The sequence below is a fragment of the Triticum dicoccoides genome, chromosome 1B (assembly GCF_002162155.2).
Source record: "Triticum dicoccoides isolate Atlit2015 ecotype Zavitan chromosome 1B, WEW_v2.0, whole genome shotgun sequence".
In the NCBI taxonomy this organism is placed as follows: domain Eukaryota; kingdom Viridiplantae; phylum Streptophyta; class Magnoliopsida; order Poales; family Poaceae; genus Triticum; species Triticum dicoccoides.
Window position 1 is genome coordinate 266,623,149 of NC_041381.1, and position 17,077 is coordinate 266,640,225.

The following is a 17,077-nucleotide window of genomic DNA, read 5'->3' on the forward strand; positions in this document are numbered from 1 at the left end:
TCAGCGACAGTTAATTCCGGAAGGAGGGAGAAGGTATTAAATATTCTTTTCTTTTCAAAGTTTAAATTTTGTACACAGCAATAATGTCAGTATGTTGCAACATCTACAAGTTCCAAGATAAAAACATGACAACTTTATTCACAATGAAATGGGCATACTTATTATAGGCACAACTGTTTCCTGGTAAAAAAAAGGTAAACAAGCACAATCGGCTATGTAGCAGATATACGTATCTAACAGCTCTAATTTAAACAAGAAAATGTAGTTCGGTTGAACAATGTATCTCCTAGTACTGAGCTCCTTCCTACATGCACTATTTCCATCAGCTACAACAATCTACATCACAAATCCCGGCGGAAAAAAGGGTTCCTCCAGAACAACTGCATCTATCGTTTATAACTTGCAGGAAAACTAATTTGACCTCAATTACCACAACAAACAAGAAAGCAGTGGCCGTCTTTGTCAATGCTTATATCTTCCATTATTGCGTATCCCCACGGACAGGATCAAATATTTGCAGTTACTACTACATGCTACCAGGACCTCCCATATTGGCACTTTGCAGCTGTTCCATTGGAGAGTTTGCAATGCTGCTGACTGAACCTTGGGTCTGTGAGTGTGAGCTCAACTGTGGACTTTGAGGAGGGCCTGGCGTCCCCACAGGATTGACTACATTGTTATTCACTTGTTGCAGAGCCCCTGAGCTCAATTGCGGGCTCATCGCAGCCATTTGCTGCGGGCTTATTTGCTGCTGCTGCATCACCAATGACTGTTGTGAACCAGCAGGCGAACCTACTTGTGCTGCCTGCTGCAAAGGAGATCCCATTTGTTGTTGCTGTTGATGCTGATGCTGATGCTGCTGCTGCTGCTGATGCTGCTGCTGCTGCTGCTGCTGCTGCTGTAGTTGCTGCTGCTGATGCTGATGCTGCTGATGCTGCTGCTGCTGCTGATGCTGCTGCTGATGCTGCTGCTGCTGCAGTTGCTGCTGATGCTGCTGCTGCTGCAGTTGCTGCTGTTGCTGGAGCTGCTGCTGCTGTTGCTGGAGCTGCTGCAGCTGTTGCATCTGCTGTTGGGCATTCATCTGAAAATTACCCACTGGCATCTTTGGTGGGCCCATTGGAGACATCATGGCCCTCTGCATGGGATTAAGGTTGTTTCTATTTAGTGAATGATGGCCCATCATGGCCAAGCCGGCAGAACTAGGAAGGATTGGTGAACCACTGCCAGGCAATCCAACCATTCCAGTCTGGGGGTAAAGGCTGGTCACCCTTTGTTGCTGAGCTAATCCCATACGCATCTTGGCAATAGCTGCAGGGTTCATACCTGGACGAAGCCCAGCTGCGGCAAGATTGGATGCCATTCCAAGGCTCATCTGATTGGGACTGTTCCCTAAGCCTGACATGGATCCCATCGGGGAGGACACTGACCGCACGTTGCCCATTCCCATAATATTTCCAAGACCGCTGAGGCCTACTACATTGTTAACCATGTTGCCCATGTTCACAGATGAGCCAGGCCCCATCATCACTTTTCTTGACATCTGCACTGGCTGTTGCTGCTGTACTTGCTGCATCACATGAAGCTGCAAGGAAGCAGGAGTAGCCTTGGTGTTACTCGTGTGGTTCGAGCCCATTGGGAGATTTGAGCCAGGCCCCAGCATCTGAGATAATGGGCTTGCTGGTAGCAGTTGGGGTCTCTGCATCTGGTTGAGAGGAAGAGATGTTTGTTGCTGAAGCTGTGATTGTGCATTCTGCTGCAGCTGTGGCTGCTGATGTTGTTGCTGCTGGATTAAATTTTGGTCGAGTTGTTGACTCCTTGGAGACATGGTTGCACCCTGCATATACTCTTGCTGCATTGGTACTGCCTGGTTGCTACTCCCAGATGGAAGCATCCTATTGGCAGAAAGTTGTTGCAAAGGGCTTCCAGATACCATATTTGCATGGGCTGCAGCATTAAGTTGCTGGGTTATACCTCCCTCTTGTTTCACTTCATTGGCTGTATTGTCTGCTAACATGCCTGATAGTCCACTGAGGTTACCAGGAGGGTTGCTGGGCACAACTTGATCATCTGCCTTATCATAGCCTTCTTTCTCCATCTAGGGTCAAGGGTTCAAAAGGTTCAAAATTCAGGACACTATCAAAATTATTAATTCCAAGCAATCTTTAGGGTAGTTGAAACTCACCCGAGCAATAAGTTGTGTTGCAAGCAAGTCGGCATGGTACTGATAGAAAAACCAATAGAGAGGTTAACCACAGGAAGAGAAAACACATACTATAAACCTGCTGTTTTCAAGTTTTTGGTACTTGGTTCTGCACGGGAGGATACAATCAGTAATTAATGCATACCTTGCTGGGTAATATGAGTGTACACTCATGTGAGTTCCGATTGTCGAAATCTTCTGGGTCTCCATATTGCATTCCCACTGTCCCATCAGGCTTATCCTTGAAAATGATCCGGAACGGCTTTGTAGGACCTGTAGGAAGTGATTTTAATCATACTAATCAAAGCTTCAACTTTAATCCTAATTTGGGAACAGATATACAATCTTGTGTAGATCACAAACCTTGGTATGAGCGGTTGGCAACAACAAAGTTCAGTATTCTGGTCCTAAAGGAATTTATTGTTCCACTCAACATAGAATTACAAAGAGGCCTCAACTCGTCTTTGTAATCCTCAGTATGGAAGCAACTGGAGAGAAGTGTAACAACTTTCTCTCGGCTTGCGTTTATCATGGGCTTCCTATTATTAGATAACTTATCAACTTTGTTCTTCTTATTGTGCAGCTGATGCCTGAAACAAAATATGCCAACAGCTTCAGCTGCAATCATAAACAATCATATGCATATGAAAAAGATCGTAAAATGTCAGGCTGAAAGGTTTCTGATTTCAAATCTGCTGCCATAACTAAGCAATTCTACCAACTATGACCTGCTATATGACTGGATCAATGTTCAAGTAAAACACATGTCATGCCAAACAGGTAAACAGAACAAAATTATACAAGTCAACTTTATAATACTCCCTCCATTCATTAAGATGTTCTTATTTTTTTCTGAATCGGATGTATATAGACACGTTTTAGTGTGTTCGTTCACTCATTTCAGTCTGTATGTAGTCCATATTGAAATATCCAAAACATCTTATATTTGTGAACGGATGGAGTACTTTAATTGTATTAAACATAATAACATATGCAGGATAACTGACTCAAGGGAAGTGACATTTAGCGTTCAAAGCAATGTTAAAGCAGCATTTCTTTTCAGTTCTTTTTACCAAGTTACAAAAATAAGCGACACTCTGCACCTCCAAATTTCAAGAAGATTTAACTTGGACCATTAGGTTTTAGTATTGTATAGTACATTTGAAGAGGGAAAATTATGAAAGTTTAATGTATGAAAATATTTTTTGATAAATTGTCAATATCAATTATATACATTCTAATCCTACTAGGAGGTACTATCGATGAGTATCATTTGTCAAAAGCTAAACAACTAAATGCAGAAATTCCAGAGTCACATCTTCTTGTGACAGGAGGGAGTTATTGTACTGAAATTGTGCAGTCATAAATTTCCAAAACATATTTCTACAGGTAACCCCAGAAAATGAAAATAAACAAATTGTCAAACCAAAGCCGTAATGTAGAGTTAGCAGATTTCGCAAATGTTATTTCATACCGATTCGATATAGCCTCAATATTTCTAAATTTCTCAAGAATTGATTGGTCAGCCATTGATGTCCCAACGGAAGGGCTGCTAGCATTTGGTATAGGAAGCATGTTTGAAACACTGGCTGGGGACCCTACACTGCTTACAAGTGGTTGAGTCTTGGGGGCAGAATTTTTCCTTTTCGAAGGAGCAACCGAAGGCTGCTGCATCCGGTGCATAGAATCACTAGGACTGGAAACCACAGATGGGTATCCTACGGCAGCACTAGAACTCGTGGCAAACTTATTATCTTTATGTGATCCAATTGCAGCAGATGTTGCAGCAGAACCAAACTGGCCACCCATTGAACTGCTTGATATCTCTCCAGATTTAGAGGATACTGGAGACTGAACCATTGGTGCAGAAGAGACACGAGAGGCAGCAGCTAACTTTCTTCTCTGAAGCATTTCTTCTTTCTTCATGTCTTTCTCACTTGGACCCCGAGGATTCTGCCACTGTGCCATGTTCTGTAGATTGTTTCTAGCTGCTGCTTGTTGTGACAAGTGTTGAGCATGGGATTGCTGCTGATCGAGCACAGTATTTTCAGGGGGCATAGCCTGCAAGGGGTCTTTGCATCTGTCCATGCCATCCATCTGCTCTTGCTTAGCACCATATCTCAAACCCTGCTCTCTGAAATAAAAGGAAGCCCCTGAATCTTGCAGATTGTTCACCATTGGAGAAGGGTATCTCTGGCCATTCAATGAAGCATACTGCATCCCCTTCTTCCATTGCATGTCCTGCCCACCAAGGGCAGCTGATTGAGGCCGTATCTGCTGCCGCTGTTGCTGCTGCTGGATATCATCAGTGCTAATTGTTGGTTTTACTCTCTTAGGGTCTTGCAGTGGAGCTTCTTGTAGTTCCCTCTTCACAGATAGAAGGCCATTGTCATTGTAAGCCATCATGTGCTGAGATGAAGTGCTTGAATTGACTCCAGTAAAACTGACAGGACCTCCTGCCCCACGATCATTACCAACAGCAGAATAATTGATATTTTGCTGGACACCAGAATGGGACACCATTGACATTCTAGCTGCATCCTGTGAACTACTTGGTCGAAGTGGTTGAGAGCCACCTGACACAATTTGCGAAGTAATGTTATCAAGGACCTGGTGAGTAACATTGTTATTTGCAATACCCATCTCGTCCGTTTTGGTACTTTCAGACACCCTATCAATGCACACCTTTTTACCATGAGACATGTAACTGGATGTGACAATAACGTTAGGATTTTGCCTCAACCGCCTCTTTCTTCCAACACCAAGGTTTAACTGCAAGAAATGCAAAATACTTAAAATACACATATCTATAACAGTCCTTTGGCTCTGCATGTGGTTGTACCTTATGAGGAACAGGATCCTGACAAAGTCGGTCCAACTTTGGTGTAGGGTCTAAGCAAAGTGCTGGTTGTAGAGCTTTGACAATCCGTGACTCTGCCTCCTATACAAACAAGGACAGCAAGGAGCATAGATGAGAAGATATGATGAGGAACAGACTAGGCAAAAATTACATTACAGATCCATCTATAAACAGACTAGCAATGGCTCATGCAGGCCTTCAACTCTACATATATTTTACTTTACCATGTTATTTCATCATTATTAGTCAGCCAGTGAAGAACCAGTTTGACTGACCAAAAGTAAGAAGATGTTAGCTACTTGCATGCAAACTAGGTGTGAAAAACTGGGATTAGAGGGGCACACATTAGCAGATTTTGGAAGGAAAAGGAAAACAAAACATGTAAATCCATATTGCCATTAAAATGATAGGAGACTTCTTTACAAGAATGCTTACCATGAAATCTCTGTAACTCCATGAATCATCAGATAGCAGCATAATGTCCCTGACAACATTTTCAAATGTCATCTGAAGCTGCACTTTATTCACAGCAGGTAGTCCTAACTCAGCAGATGGTGCATGAACTTGATTGGATGCATGTTTTCGGTAGTCGCGTATCTAGAATTAAATACCATAAGAACAGTCAAGTACTTGAGAACCAGTATAAGTTAAACTTCTAAATGAGTTATGCTATCTCAGCAATAAGGTACACAAACCGTAACAAAACAAGCATGGCATGCAGCGTCGGGTTTAAATATTTTAATTGCTGTATTATCTCACAGTTATTTGGATTTTTTGTAGAAAATAGTAGTTGAAGGCTTAACATATAAACCATTTATAATCGGAAAAACTAATATAGCATACAAACTACTCCCTCCAGTTCACAAATAAGTGACGTTTTGGACATGCCTTCAAACTTTTCCAAAATGGATGTCAATATCGTTTTAAATATTTAGATTGGAAACATGAAAATCATATGTATATACTTACCTTGAAAAGTAGTTCCACAGTTTTCTTTGTTAATACTAGAGTCCCTTCATCCCACATTAGGCAGCACCAGAACTTTATGCAAATACCAAGGAGAGCAAACGTGGATGGTAAATGGACAATTATACCCCTGACTAAACATCTATGCAGCCGTTATTTCTCCTCGCATTGGGAGCCCTGCCGCTCAATCCAGCTGCGTGCACATTCCGCATTGGTCTATGCACGCATGCGCTGCATCAGTTATTGTGGGTGATGATGGGCCTGTGGGTGCGTTTGTTTATTTGTTTTTTCTTGACCAGTGAAGACAAGTGGGAGAAGCTTCCACTGAAAGGACAGACCCAGTGCATAGAAGCTCCCACACAAGGTGGGGTCTGGGGAGGGATTATAGGAACCTAGTCTTTAGGCTACTCATAGTGGAGAGTATCATATGTTAGTGCCATGCATATGATACTAGTCTATGATAATATCTTCATAGTGCATAGTACTCCCTCTGTAAACTAATATAAGAGCGTTTAGATTACTAAAGTAGTGATCTAAACGCTCTTATATTACTTTACGGAGGGAGTATCATAGATTAGTATCATATATCATCTTATTTATTGCCATGCATGACACATAGTAGCATAACATTTATTATGTATTATGATACGGTATCTACCTCTGTTACTCTAACCTCCTCTCTCTTCTTTAATTGTCTGCCACATAAGCATGTTTGCTAGTCCCAAGTGCATGATACCGGTTATGTTACCCCCACTGTGGCCAGCCTTAGTCTTACCCCTGCGAAGTGCAATGCAGAGAGGCTGGTTCGAACCCAGGACCTCTTGGCACAAGTGAGAAGCTTCCACTGAAATATATTAAAAGGATAAAATTACATAATTCCATGAGACATGACTACTACCTCAAACCAGAACTCTATACATACACAAGTACCAAGGAATTGACCATGAAGAAGCGAGGGAGGAAGGCCAAGTCATTGTGGAAGAGGAGCGAGAAGACACGGAAGAAATGCAGCCAAAGCTACAGCAGCCGGACGTCCGGCCTCCAACACGAACGTCCGACGTGACTCTGGACAGTCCAGCTTCTAGGCTGGATGTCCGATATGACGGGACCGTGACATCAGTACAAAAATCGTTAAGTCGGACGAAGTTGCTCTCTGACTTTACGTCCGGCCTCAACCCGAACAGTCCGATCCAAGATCTTCTTGCTCATGCTGCTCTTACTGATGAGCGCATTGTTGAGTCTCCCATGGAGCTCGTTCACCTTCGTGCTTCTGATGGTGATCCCTTGTCTGATCCGACACGTTATTGTCACCTTGTTGGGAGTTTTGTCTATCTAATTGTCACTCGTCCGGATATCTTCTATCCTGTCCATAGTTTGAGTCAGTTTGTTCCTGCTCCCACTTCGGCTCACTATAGTCACCTTCTTCATGTTCTACGATGTCTTCATGGCACGATCTCTCACCGTCATTCTTTCCGCGCTCCAGTTCGTTACAGCTTCAGGCCTATTTGGATCCTACGTGGGCTAGTGATCCCTCGGATCGCCGTTCACTTTCTGCTTACTTGTTTTCTTGGTGGTTCTCTCATTGCCTGGAGGCGAAGAAACAGACTGCAGTTTCCATTCAAGTGCAGAGGCTGAGTTGCAAGCTATGGCTCTTTTGACGGTAAAAGTGACTTGGTTACGGTGGTTACTTTAGTTCCGTGTGTCTGTTACCACACCTACCACCCTCTTCTCCGACAGTACAGGTGATATCAGTATTGTGCGAGACCCTGTGAAGCATGAGCTCACAAAGCATGTTGGTGTTGATGCTTCTTTTGTGCACGCTGGTGTGCAGAACCAGGTTATTGCTCTTTAGTATGTGCCTTCTGAGTTACAGTTGGCAGATTTCTTTATGAAGGCCCAGACTAGACCACAGCATGATTTTTATCTCTCCAAACTCAGTGTTGTCGATCCACCCTGAGTTTGAGGGGGGTTGTTAAGAGTATATTATGTTCAATGTATAGTCTGTGTATTCCCTACCAATTACGATGGATAATACCAAGAATGACCCGCTGCAGACGATTAGCTAAAAGTTTAGTCAATATCTTGAGACAGCTGTTCAATAAAGTGACTGGTCTATAATCTAGCCGACTCCGGAAGAGGTGTCTTGGGAATGAGTGTATAACCAGAGTTAATACTTTCTAGCCGACTCCCGAGAAAGTCCCAATGCAGGAGACCTTCCATCGGGGGAGAGAGATCCAGGACTCGCCATGGGTGGAGATGGAGGTGGGAGAGCGGCTAGGTGGGAGAAACGCCATTTGCAAGCTAGCATTCATGGTGACGGGGTCACAAGAGAGGCCAAAGCGAACGGCATAGGCTCAGGGTGCATGTGTGTTGTTCCTTTTTCCCAGAATTACACCACCAGGGGTAACAACGGAATTTTATTGCGTCAGAAATGGCTGTGCCACTCTTCAATGTACAAAGTTATTCAAATTGTACACCACTTTTTGCAGGACAGAGAGAGTAGCACCATGACAATATCCAATTTTTGCAGGACAGAGAGAGTAGCACCATGATGATATCCAAAACAGCACTTTGACTTATTTCATGTTGTGTGCTACACATCCATAATTTGCAGTTCATGCTTGTCCAAAAGACCAAAAGTAAGGTTAGGAATTCCTGGTAAATCGCCATGATCTATTCTAGGATGCATGTGTGAATAATATAGGGTTGCTTTCAAAGATTGTCGTTAGAGAAAGCTAGCAAACCTTGTAGTGAAAAACATGCAGTAAACAGAAACTATGGTAGCGGTGACAAGATGATTTTCACATTCAACGGTGCTTAGCATCTGACAGTTTAACTACGTGTTTGCTTACATAGCACGCCTCAAATCAGATAAAATAACTTACCTCACAGATAACTGAACCATTGTAGTACTTGCTTGGTATGTCATCAAGAATATCTCCAGGCAGCCTTCCAGCTTCAATGGCCTGCACGTGATGATGCAAAGCAGCTCATTTAACTGGACACAGAGCTACGATCATCATGACACGGTTTAACTATTTCTACTAACTTTAACCAGCTATTGAAGGATGTTTTGTTCCATCTTTTAGGAGGAGAACCAAGCACAAAGGAAATATAATGCATTTGTGTTGCTCGCAGACTCGTTTTAAAAAAATATTGACACCTATGGCCTGTCATGTGATAAGAATCAGCTAGTCTCCTACTACTGTTACTGCAGAAATCAAAAGATCATATCAATCTCTTTTTAGGCCTCCTTTGGCTTAGAGGAATTTCGTAGAAATTCTAAAGGATAGGAATTTTGTAGAAAAAATTCCTTTGGAGCCCTCTGGTCTGTAGGAATGGATTCCTATTCCTATGTAGGATAGGAACCAATCCTTCACATTTCAAAGGAAAAAAAAGATTAGCCAAGACTCAATGGAAAATTTCCTTATGAATCAAGTGACATCTCTTTCCCTATAGGAATTGAGATACATTTCATCTCACTTCCTATAGTTTTCCTATTCCTATGATATTCCTATCCTATGAAGTATGAACCAAAGGAGGCCTTAATGGGGAAACAGTAGGGGGCATCCCATTGGAATATAAATTATAATAACAAAAGAGGGCTTCCATAGAAGAAAAGTAAGGGGAGGAATGTCAGCAATAGGGATATGTTTTCGTTTCTCTCATCTCACCCCTGCTACCTAAACATGCATTGTCTCAGCGTCACGGCACCAAAACCATGAGGACGGAAGCCAGCAAGGGAGAGGCCCTACCTATTACGCTTGCTGTTGCAAGGACATAACAGGCATCAACTTTTCGTATCTAGTATACTGCTTGAGCATGTAACGTACAAAATATTTCATTAAAAAACTAGCCACGCAGGCATCAACTCTAATACAGTATACACATGAAAGCCTTTGACCAGATATGAAACAAGAAAAGAATTATGAAACCAATAAGCAAGCAATTCAATACTTACAGAAAACAATTTTTCTGACGCTCTATCATATGGATGCAGTGTTTTCCCATCCTGAACAGAGGGCTGGCAAGGATCCAGCTAAACACAAATGTGTTAGGTCAAAATATATTAAAATCTCAAGCCATTTTTAGCTGAAGAACGCACCACTGCTGACTTGGCGATGAGGTAACCTCTATCATAGAGACTGAAAGTGAAAGAAACTTCATGATCTGCAATACAATGTTGAAAGCTTAGCACAAAGAGTGGATAAACAAATACAGGACATATTAAATAAATATTTTCTCAGCCAATACCTGGCAAAATCGCCCCAGAGCATGCTGGTGAAATCTTGATGCCATTTGCATCATTAGCTCTCTCGACAATAGCATCCTACATAAAGAGAAAAGGTCAGCATTTTATCATATGGAGGACACGTGATTCTCAAGGCAAGAATAATACACATCAAAATTATGCCAACAAAACAAATAACCTAAAAATCTTTCAGGAAAAAATTCAAACAAAGAAAAGTAAGAACAAACAGCCAGGATAAATCTGACACAGAAACCTTTGCAAAGGATGACACTACCTAATCCTACAGGACAAAGTTAAGCTAAGTAAACAGCAGGATCTAAAGATTTGAACAGGCAATACTACCAAGTGAAAACATTAAGGGAAAGAGCTTGCTTCAACCCCCGAACTCTGTTCGCCCGAGCCGCTCTCGCGGGCGGCAGAGCGAAATCCTAGCCACCACCCGCGAGCGCCTCCTCCCTCCTCCTCGCCGCCGGCGGCAAAGCCCGGCTGGCGTCGGTGGCAGCGGGGCCTTCTTCCCTCCTCCCCTGGTGCTCTACGGCGCGGGACGCAGCCTGCTGGTGAGGAGTGCGGCGCTCGTGCGGCGGTGACGCGGCCGGCCGTGCTGCGGGCGGTTGTACGTCGGAGCGGCGGTGGCTGCACGAAATTTCTGGTGGGGTGTGCCGGCGCTTGGGGAGGCGGGGCAGCTAGCTGCGGCGGCGGCTCCATCAAATCCAAGCGGTTGGCGACGAGGGGTGCGGCGGCACGGGCTAGGGGACGGCGGCCACATTGGTTGGGCTGGCTCCTGGCGTGGTGGGGCGTGCACAGCGGCACTTCGGGGGCTTGGTGGCGGTGCGTGCCGGACGGATTTGGCGTTTTCTGACGGGAGGCACGGGTTGGAGCATCGGCCCGATGTGGGTGCTGCTCCGGCTGTGGACGACGGCGGCGAGGTGGCTCGGTCCTCTGGGTGGCGGCTGCCATTCAGCGCACCGGCATCACGGCAGCTCGGCGGGTCAGCTGCGGCGGCGGCTGGATTTCCGGCATCTGCTCGTCTATAGGCTGCCCGTTTCGACCTTCGATCCTTCACCTCGTCGTCCGGCCGCTATCTTCGTAGAAGGGTTGCCCTTCCCCCATCTGCGGTTCATCACTCGTCCCACACCCAGCAGCAGGACCGAGCTCGTCTCGCGCCGGGCGGCAGGACCGAGCTCGTCTCGCTCCCGACGGCAGGACCATGCGTGTTTCGCGCCCGGCGGCAGGACCGAGCTCGCCTCGCGCCCGGTCCGCGGGACGGGCCGATGGAGGCCAGGTTTGGCCGGCCTTTTGGGTCTCAGCACTGGGGGGCGCCAAGGGGTGCGAAAGGCGGGTCCTTTCCACTCGTTTCTTTGGTTGGGGTAGCGGCGGGTCTCGGGTGAGATGGTGTCAAGGTCTTGGATGCCGGGGCAGCAGCCCTGGTGGTGGTTCCACGGTGCTCATGGGCAGAGCCCGTGGCTCGGTGTTGCCCGGTTGCAACGGCCGTGTGGGCGGCGTGGTAGCCGGGGTGTGGCATTCGGTGGCGGTGTGTGTAGCCGGGGTGAAAACATGCTCTATCTTCGGACTGGCGGCGGCGAAGCTCGTTCCCTTCTTGAAGGCATCGTCGCGGCTCTCATTGCCCGTCGTGTTGCTCCAGGGGAAACTATAATCCTCGGATCGGGCGGTGGCGGCGGTCCGGTGTCGTATCCTTCCTGCAGGCGCCGCCTTGGAGCCCACAGTTCATCATATGCGGCCTCACTTCTTTGCGGTGGCGTGTTCACGGCGGTAGCCCCAGGCTGCTCTTGTAGTGCTAGGGATGGTGTTGATGCGCTCAGCGCCTATGTATCCTGTCTTGGGTGTGTGTTCGTGTGTTGCGGGGGCGTGCGTTTGTACCGGGTGCTGTTGATCATTGCTTTATATATAAAGCGGGGCGAAAGCCTTTTTCGGTAGATTTGAACAGGCTAATCTCCAGTGGAAGTGCAACACTCCAGATGGGTTAATCCCACACCAACACTTAGCATGCTTGGATGCATTATCTTTGGATTTTTCAGAGGTTTCCCAAAACAATACATAGCCTCTACTATTAAAGGGGAGTTCATTGTTGTACATTCGCCTCAACCCTGCCCCTCCCCCGTTTGGTTTTTCTCCCTCATGTACGCCACCCCTCCCCCAAGTCCTGATTAACTCAATCAAATCTTACCAAAACCTCAACTAAATCAAAATTTTCCTTGTGTTCCCTTACCCATACCCAAATCAAATCAAATCTTACCAAGACCTCATCAAAATCATAACTTTCCATGTCTTCCCCTATCCATACTCAAATCAAATCAAATCTTACCAAATCTAGAATATGGTGAGTGTGAGGTATATGTCGGACATGACTGGTTTCGAAACACTAGAATATGTAGTATTGCAAAATGTGGAGTGTTTGGTTACAACAGATTGTGGTTTTCATTAGTCATTGCCCAGGTACCTAGGTATCTACCATTCTTAAGAAGTTGCTCCCCACTTCTTTCTATTCTCTTGACATGCCCACATCAGCGGCCAATCAGATCAGCGATTCTTCCCCACCCAGCCTTCCACTCATTTCCGCTGCCTACGCCCACCCGATTTTCCCCTTGCAGCTGACATTCTAAAAAAAGCTACACACGGGCTGTCCCTGCTAGCCCATGTAAAAGGCAGGCCTGGCTAAGTTGGTTTGCCCTTCTAGCCCATGTCACTCATCGCACTAGGTCGCTCGGGCTTCATCTTCCGCTCGCTGCCGCCCTCTCTTCTACATCGCCCTCTCTTCTACACGCCGCCGTCGCTTTCTCTTCTGCTCCACGCCATGAAACGGCAGTCACTACTATACATGAAACAGCAGCATTCATCTCCCCTCATTGCTCCGCTTTCCATTACCACACCGTTCTCTCTTCCGTTCATCGTCGCCTTTATCTCCAAAAAGACGTTTGCGAGCACGCACGATTTGTAGCGTTCTACTCTATGGCCATAGCCCTCCACTCTGGTTTGGTGATGCTCCCTACTAACAGCCACCATTGGTTTCTTCTATCCCCATGCTTACACGTTTTGAATTTTCCATCTTGTGCTCCGGATTCTGGTATGTATGTAATTCGTGTACGATTATGATTACTCCTTGATGAACTCATCTTAATTTCCATATATATTTTTATGATGCATGTACAATTTCTTCCTCATCATTATTCATATTTCCCTTGGACTATGGTCAAGCAGAGTACGTGGTTGCTTGACCTGTAATATTCTACATGCAGGCGTCGTGTGTTTGATGTCGATCTACTGAAGTTCCATTACAATATTCTAACTCTATCTGATTGTTTAGATTCTTGAGACAATCCTTCAGGTTAAATAGTCTGTCACTAGATAAAGAGGAACCATAAGTTAGAGTAGGAGCCAAGGAAGATCTCAGGTGACTTCGAACAATATTCATCTTTATTACTTTCATGTGTAAAATTTTATGACATCAGAGGGCTTAAGCTATTCTGTATTTGTACCTTCAATTTGCAAACTTATAATTGCACTTCACATTTTGCAGGCAACCTTCAGGTGATTGTCCCCCGCTGAACCTTCAGGTTTGCAGGCTTGATTTTCCTTTATATAACCTCAATTTAGAATCAGATTAAGGAAAAATGTTGTAATAGTTTAATGTGAAGCTTTATAAACGGATTTGTTTATTTGGAAACAATATGTATTGTACTCCCAAGGCCTACGTAGGTATGTCTGCCTTGCTGTTTCAATTGATCAAATGTTAATATATCAAGTGTTCATCACACCAAAGATAGTTTTCATATATCCACTTTGCATGTATCTAACCAGCATTCGGTCACTTCTTAATTTTGTTCGCCAGTTACATACTAGCTGCTTTCAATTCTTCTTAAAAATAGAACTTTATGTTTACAGGTAACCATGACAGCGGATATTTGGTCAGCCATGCCAGAGTACAATCTGGTCATTTCTAGGTTCTAAACAAGATTTAAGATTTAGTCATTTTTTCTTTACATTTTGTGAATGCATATAATATTTTCATCTTTAGCATTGTTTTCCTCACATGTATAATGTATTAGTTTTTTTCCTACCTTTTCACGAGACTCTTTATCTTGAAATTCCCGCAGCAACGCGCGGGGTATCCTCTAGTTTTTCAAGTTTTCTAGACAAACTCATTACCTCTTTTCTCTTAATCCAAGAAGCACAGCACCAACAATATTGACCCAGTTTCTATTATACGCGTATTGACTATAGTAGACATGGCATTCCTGCTCCTTCAAATTAAAGTACTGTCCCGGCAAAAAGAAAGCACCTTTACTAAAAGCGTTTGTGTGGACCTGAGAACAGAAAAACACATTGCTGCTGCTGATTGTATCAATGACGCTCAAATCAGCAACCGGCCAAACCTACAGTACACAGAGTTACCAAGAGCAGCATGCTCTGGGTTTTGAACTTAGATTAGTAGAAGCATTTATCAGATATGTTACAGTAAAAATAGTGGACCTTCTGGTGATAACTACTCCCTCCTTTCGGAAATAAGTGACACTGTTTTATTTCAAATTTGAACTAAAACAGCATCACTTATTTCCGAACGGAGATAATACAATGTACTCCTTTGTTTATCCGCTCTTATTAGCCATGAGGAGGAAGCTGGAAATTTGAACGGGGTCCAGGTGTGCAGAGATTCTCCAAAAATATCTCATTTATTATTTGCTGATAACTCTCTTATTCTTATGAGCAAATACCCAAAATGCAAACACTCTTCGTGGAATCCTGAATGATTATTGTTCAGCCTCGTGTGCAGAGATTCTCCATAAATATCTCATTTATTATTTGCTGATAACTCTCTTATTTTTATGAGCAAATACCCAAAATGCAAACACTCTTCGTGGAATCCTGAATGATTATTGTTCAGCCTCGGGTCAATTGGTGAGTGAAGCCAAATGCTCAATACTTTTCAGTCAAAACACAGATGTGGAGGTGAAGGCTGAAGTGTGCCATATTGTAACCGAATCTCTTTCGGATAAATACTTGGGACTTCCACCGTGATTGGAGTGGACCGGGTTGATTGTTTCAAACATATTATTAAGAGAATTCTGGCTATGGTGAATGGATGGAAGGAGAGAACTCTCTCCTATATGGAGGTAAGGAGGCTCTGTTGAAAGCAGTGGCCCAAGCCATCCCAACGTATGCGATGAGTGTATTTAAATTCCCGAAGTAAATTTGCAAGGGGATCAATGATGCAATGTCGCAATATTGGTGGGGTGATGAGGAAAACCAACGAAGTATGCATTGGTTTGCTTGGTGGAAGATGTGCGTGCCTAAAGAGAGAGGAGGTATGGGTTTTCGAGATATCCATAGTTTCAATTTGGCAATGCTGGAGATTAATTGATAACTATGGATACCTTTATGCTCGTGTGCTGAGAGCAAGATATTACCCCTCTGGTGATACATTAAACTGTGAACTAAAGAAGGGATCCTCTTATGTCTGGCAAAGTATTTGGGCTGGCATCCAAACATTCAAAAAAGGTTACATTTGGAGAGTAGGAGACGGAGCGAAAATAAATATTTGGAATGATTGTTGGATTCCAAATAGTGCATCGAGGAAAATCATTACAGTGCGAGGTAATCAAGCGCTCAGTAGAGTATGTGAGTTAATAGACCAATAACAGGAGAATGGGATGAGATATTAGTGCGGGAAAAATTCTGGCATATTGATGCAGAGCACATCTTCCAAATACCCATATTCCACAAAGATACTGAGGATTACATCTCATGGCACCTAACGAAGAGTGGAATTTTCTCGGTACGATCGGCGTACTACAAACAGTGGGAAGCAAATTATGATGCAGATAATATGGGGATGACGAATTTTTATTCGGCGCTTCATCCAGTATGGAAGAAGTTGTGGAATCTAAAGGTACCAGCGAAAATCAAAATTTTCTTATGGAGATGCTTACACAATGCCATCCAGTGTTTTAGTGTTCTAGCAATCGTCATGTTGGGAATATATTTCACTGCCCAATTTGTCAAGCTGGTGCGGAGGATATTGCACATCTACTTTTCACATGTGAGAGATCAAAGGCAGTTTGGGACTCTCTTGGGATCTAAGCGGATATTTCTTTTGCCACTATGACAGATAGATCGGGAACAGCTGTGTTGGAGTTTATATTGTGTGACGACTCCTACCAGCGATCATACACGGGAGCGGTCGAATTACCAGAACTTGTAGCGACTGTTTGCTGGTATCTATGGTGGCAAAGAAGACAACTTGTCAGAGGCGATGATGTGCAAACTCCAGAGAGAATAGCTCCCGCTGTTATTGCGTTGGCCCTTAACTATGCTCGTGCGACAGGGATAACCAAGGTCACTCCAAGTGGCTGGTTTTTCTGTCAGGGCAGCAGGTATTGAATGTCGATGCATCTTTTTCAGAGGGTGAATATACCGGTGCATGTGGAGCAGTTATTCATGATCATCGGGGAACTTCCATAAGAGCATCAACGGCAAGGTTGGAATATGTAGCTGATGTCGTCTCAGCCGAGGCAGCGGCAACGGCGCTACTCGAGGGACTTAAGTTAGCTCATAATACTGGATGTTCTAATTTGGTGGTGAGAACGGATAATACTACGGTGGTGGACACTCTGAATCATAATGAAGGACGCTCCATGGTGGCAGTGCCGGTGTTAGAAGATTGTCGTAGTATCTTAGTAGATTTCGGGAAGGTTACTATTGACCATTGTATTAGAGAGTCGAATACTGTAGCTCATGAGTTGGCTATATGGGGACGGCGAATATCCTTTCTGTTTGGGATGAC

The 17,077-nt window shown here is 44.3% G+C and overlaps 1 protein-coding gene across 4 annotated transcripts in view; it reads right to left on the minus strand.

Annotated features, from left to right (window-relative positions):
• Positions 1–118: 118 nt before the first annotated feature.
• Positions 119–17,077, minus strand: part of LOC119330971 (protein PHYTOCHROME-DEPENDENT LATE-FLOWERING-like) — an 18,115-nt gene continuing 1,156 nt past the window's right edge. The window contains exons 1-12 of one of the 4 annotated variants that reach the window (XM_037604139.1): positions 14,576–14,635; positions 10,281–10,356; positions 10,132–10,196; positions 9,988–10,065; positions 8,912–8,992; positions 5,496–5,657; positions 5,043–5,141; positions 3,675–4,972; positions 2,564–2,790; positions 2,346–2,473; positions 2,183–2,221; positions 119–2,095 (exon numbers count right to left, since the gene is read on the minus strand). In XM_037604139.1, coding sequence (XP_037460036.1) covers positions 527–2,095; positions 2,183–2,221; positions 2,346–2,473; positions 2,564–2,790; positions 3,675–4,972; positions 5,043–5,141; positions 5,496–5,657; positions 8,912–8,992; positions 9,988–10,065; positions 10,132–10,196; positions 10,281–10,356; positions 14,576–14,620 — 3,867 coding nt within the window. In that variant the 5' untranslated portion in view covers positions 14,621–14,635 and the 3' untranslated portion in view covers positions 119–526. Of the gene's footprint in view, positions 2,096–2,182; positions 2,222–2,345; positions 2,474–2,563; positions 2,791–3,674; positions 4,973–5,042; positions 5,142–5,495; positions 5,658–6,684; positions 8,885–8,911; positions 8,993–9,987; positions 10,066–10,131; positions 10,197–10,280; positions 10,357–14,575; positions 14,636–17,077 lie in introns of those variants that run through there. The other 3 variants (XM_037604131.1, XM_037604123.1, XM_037604147.1) reach the window with 3 other exon arrangements.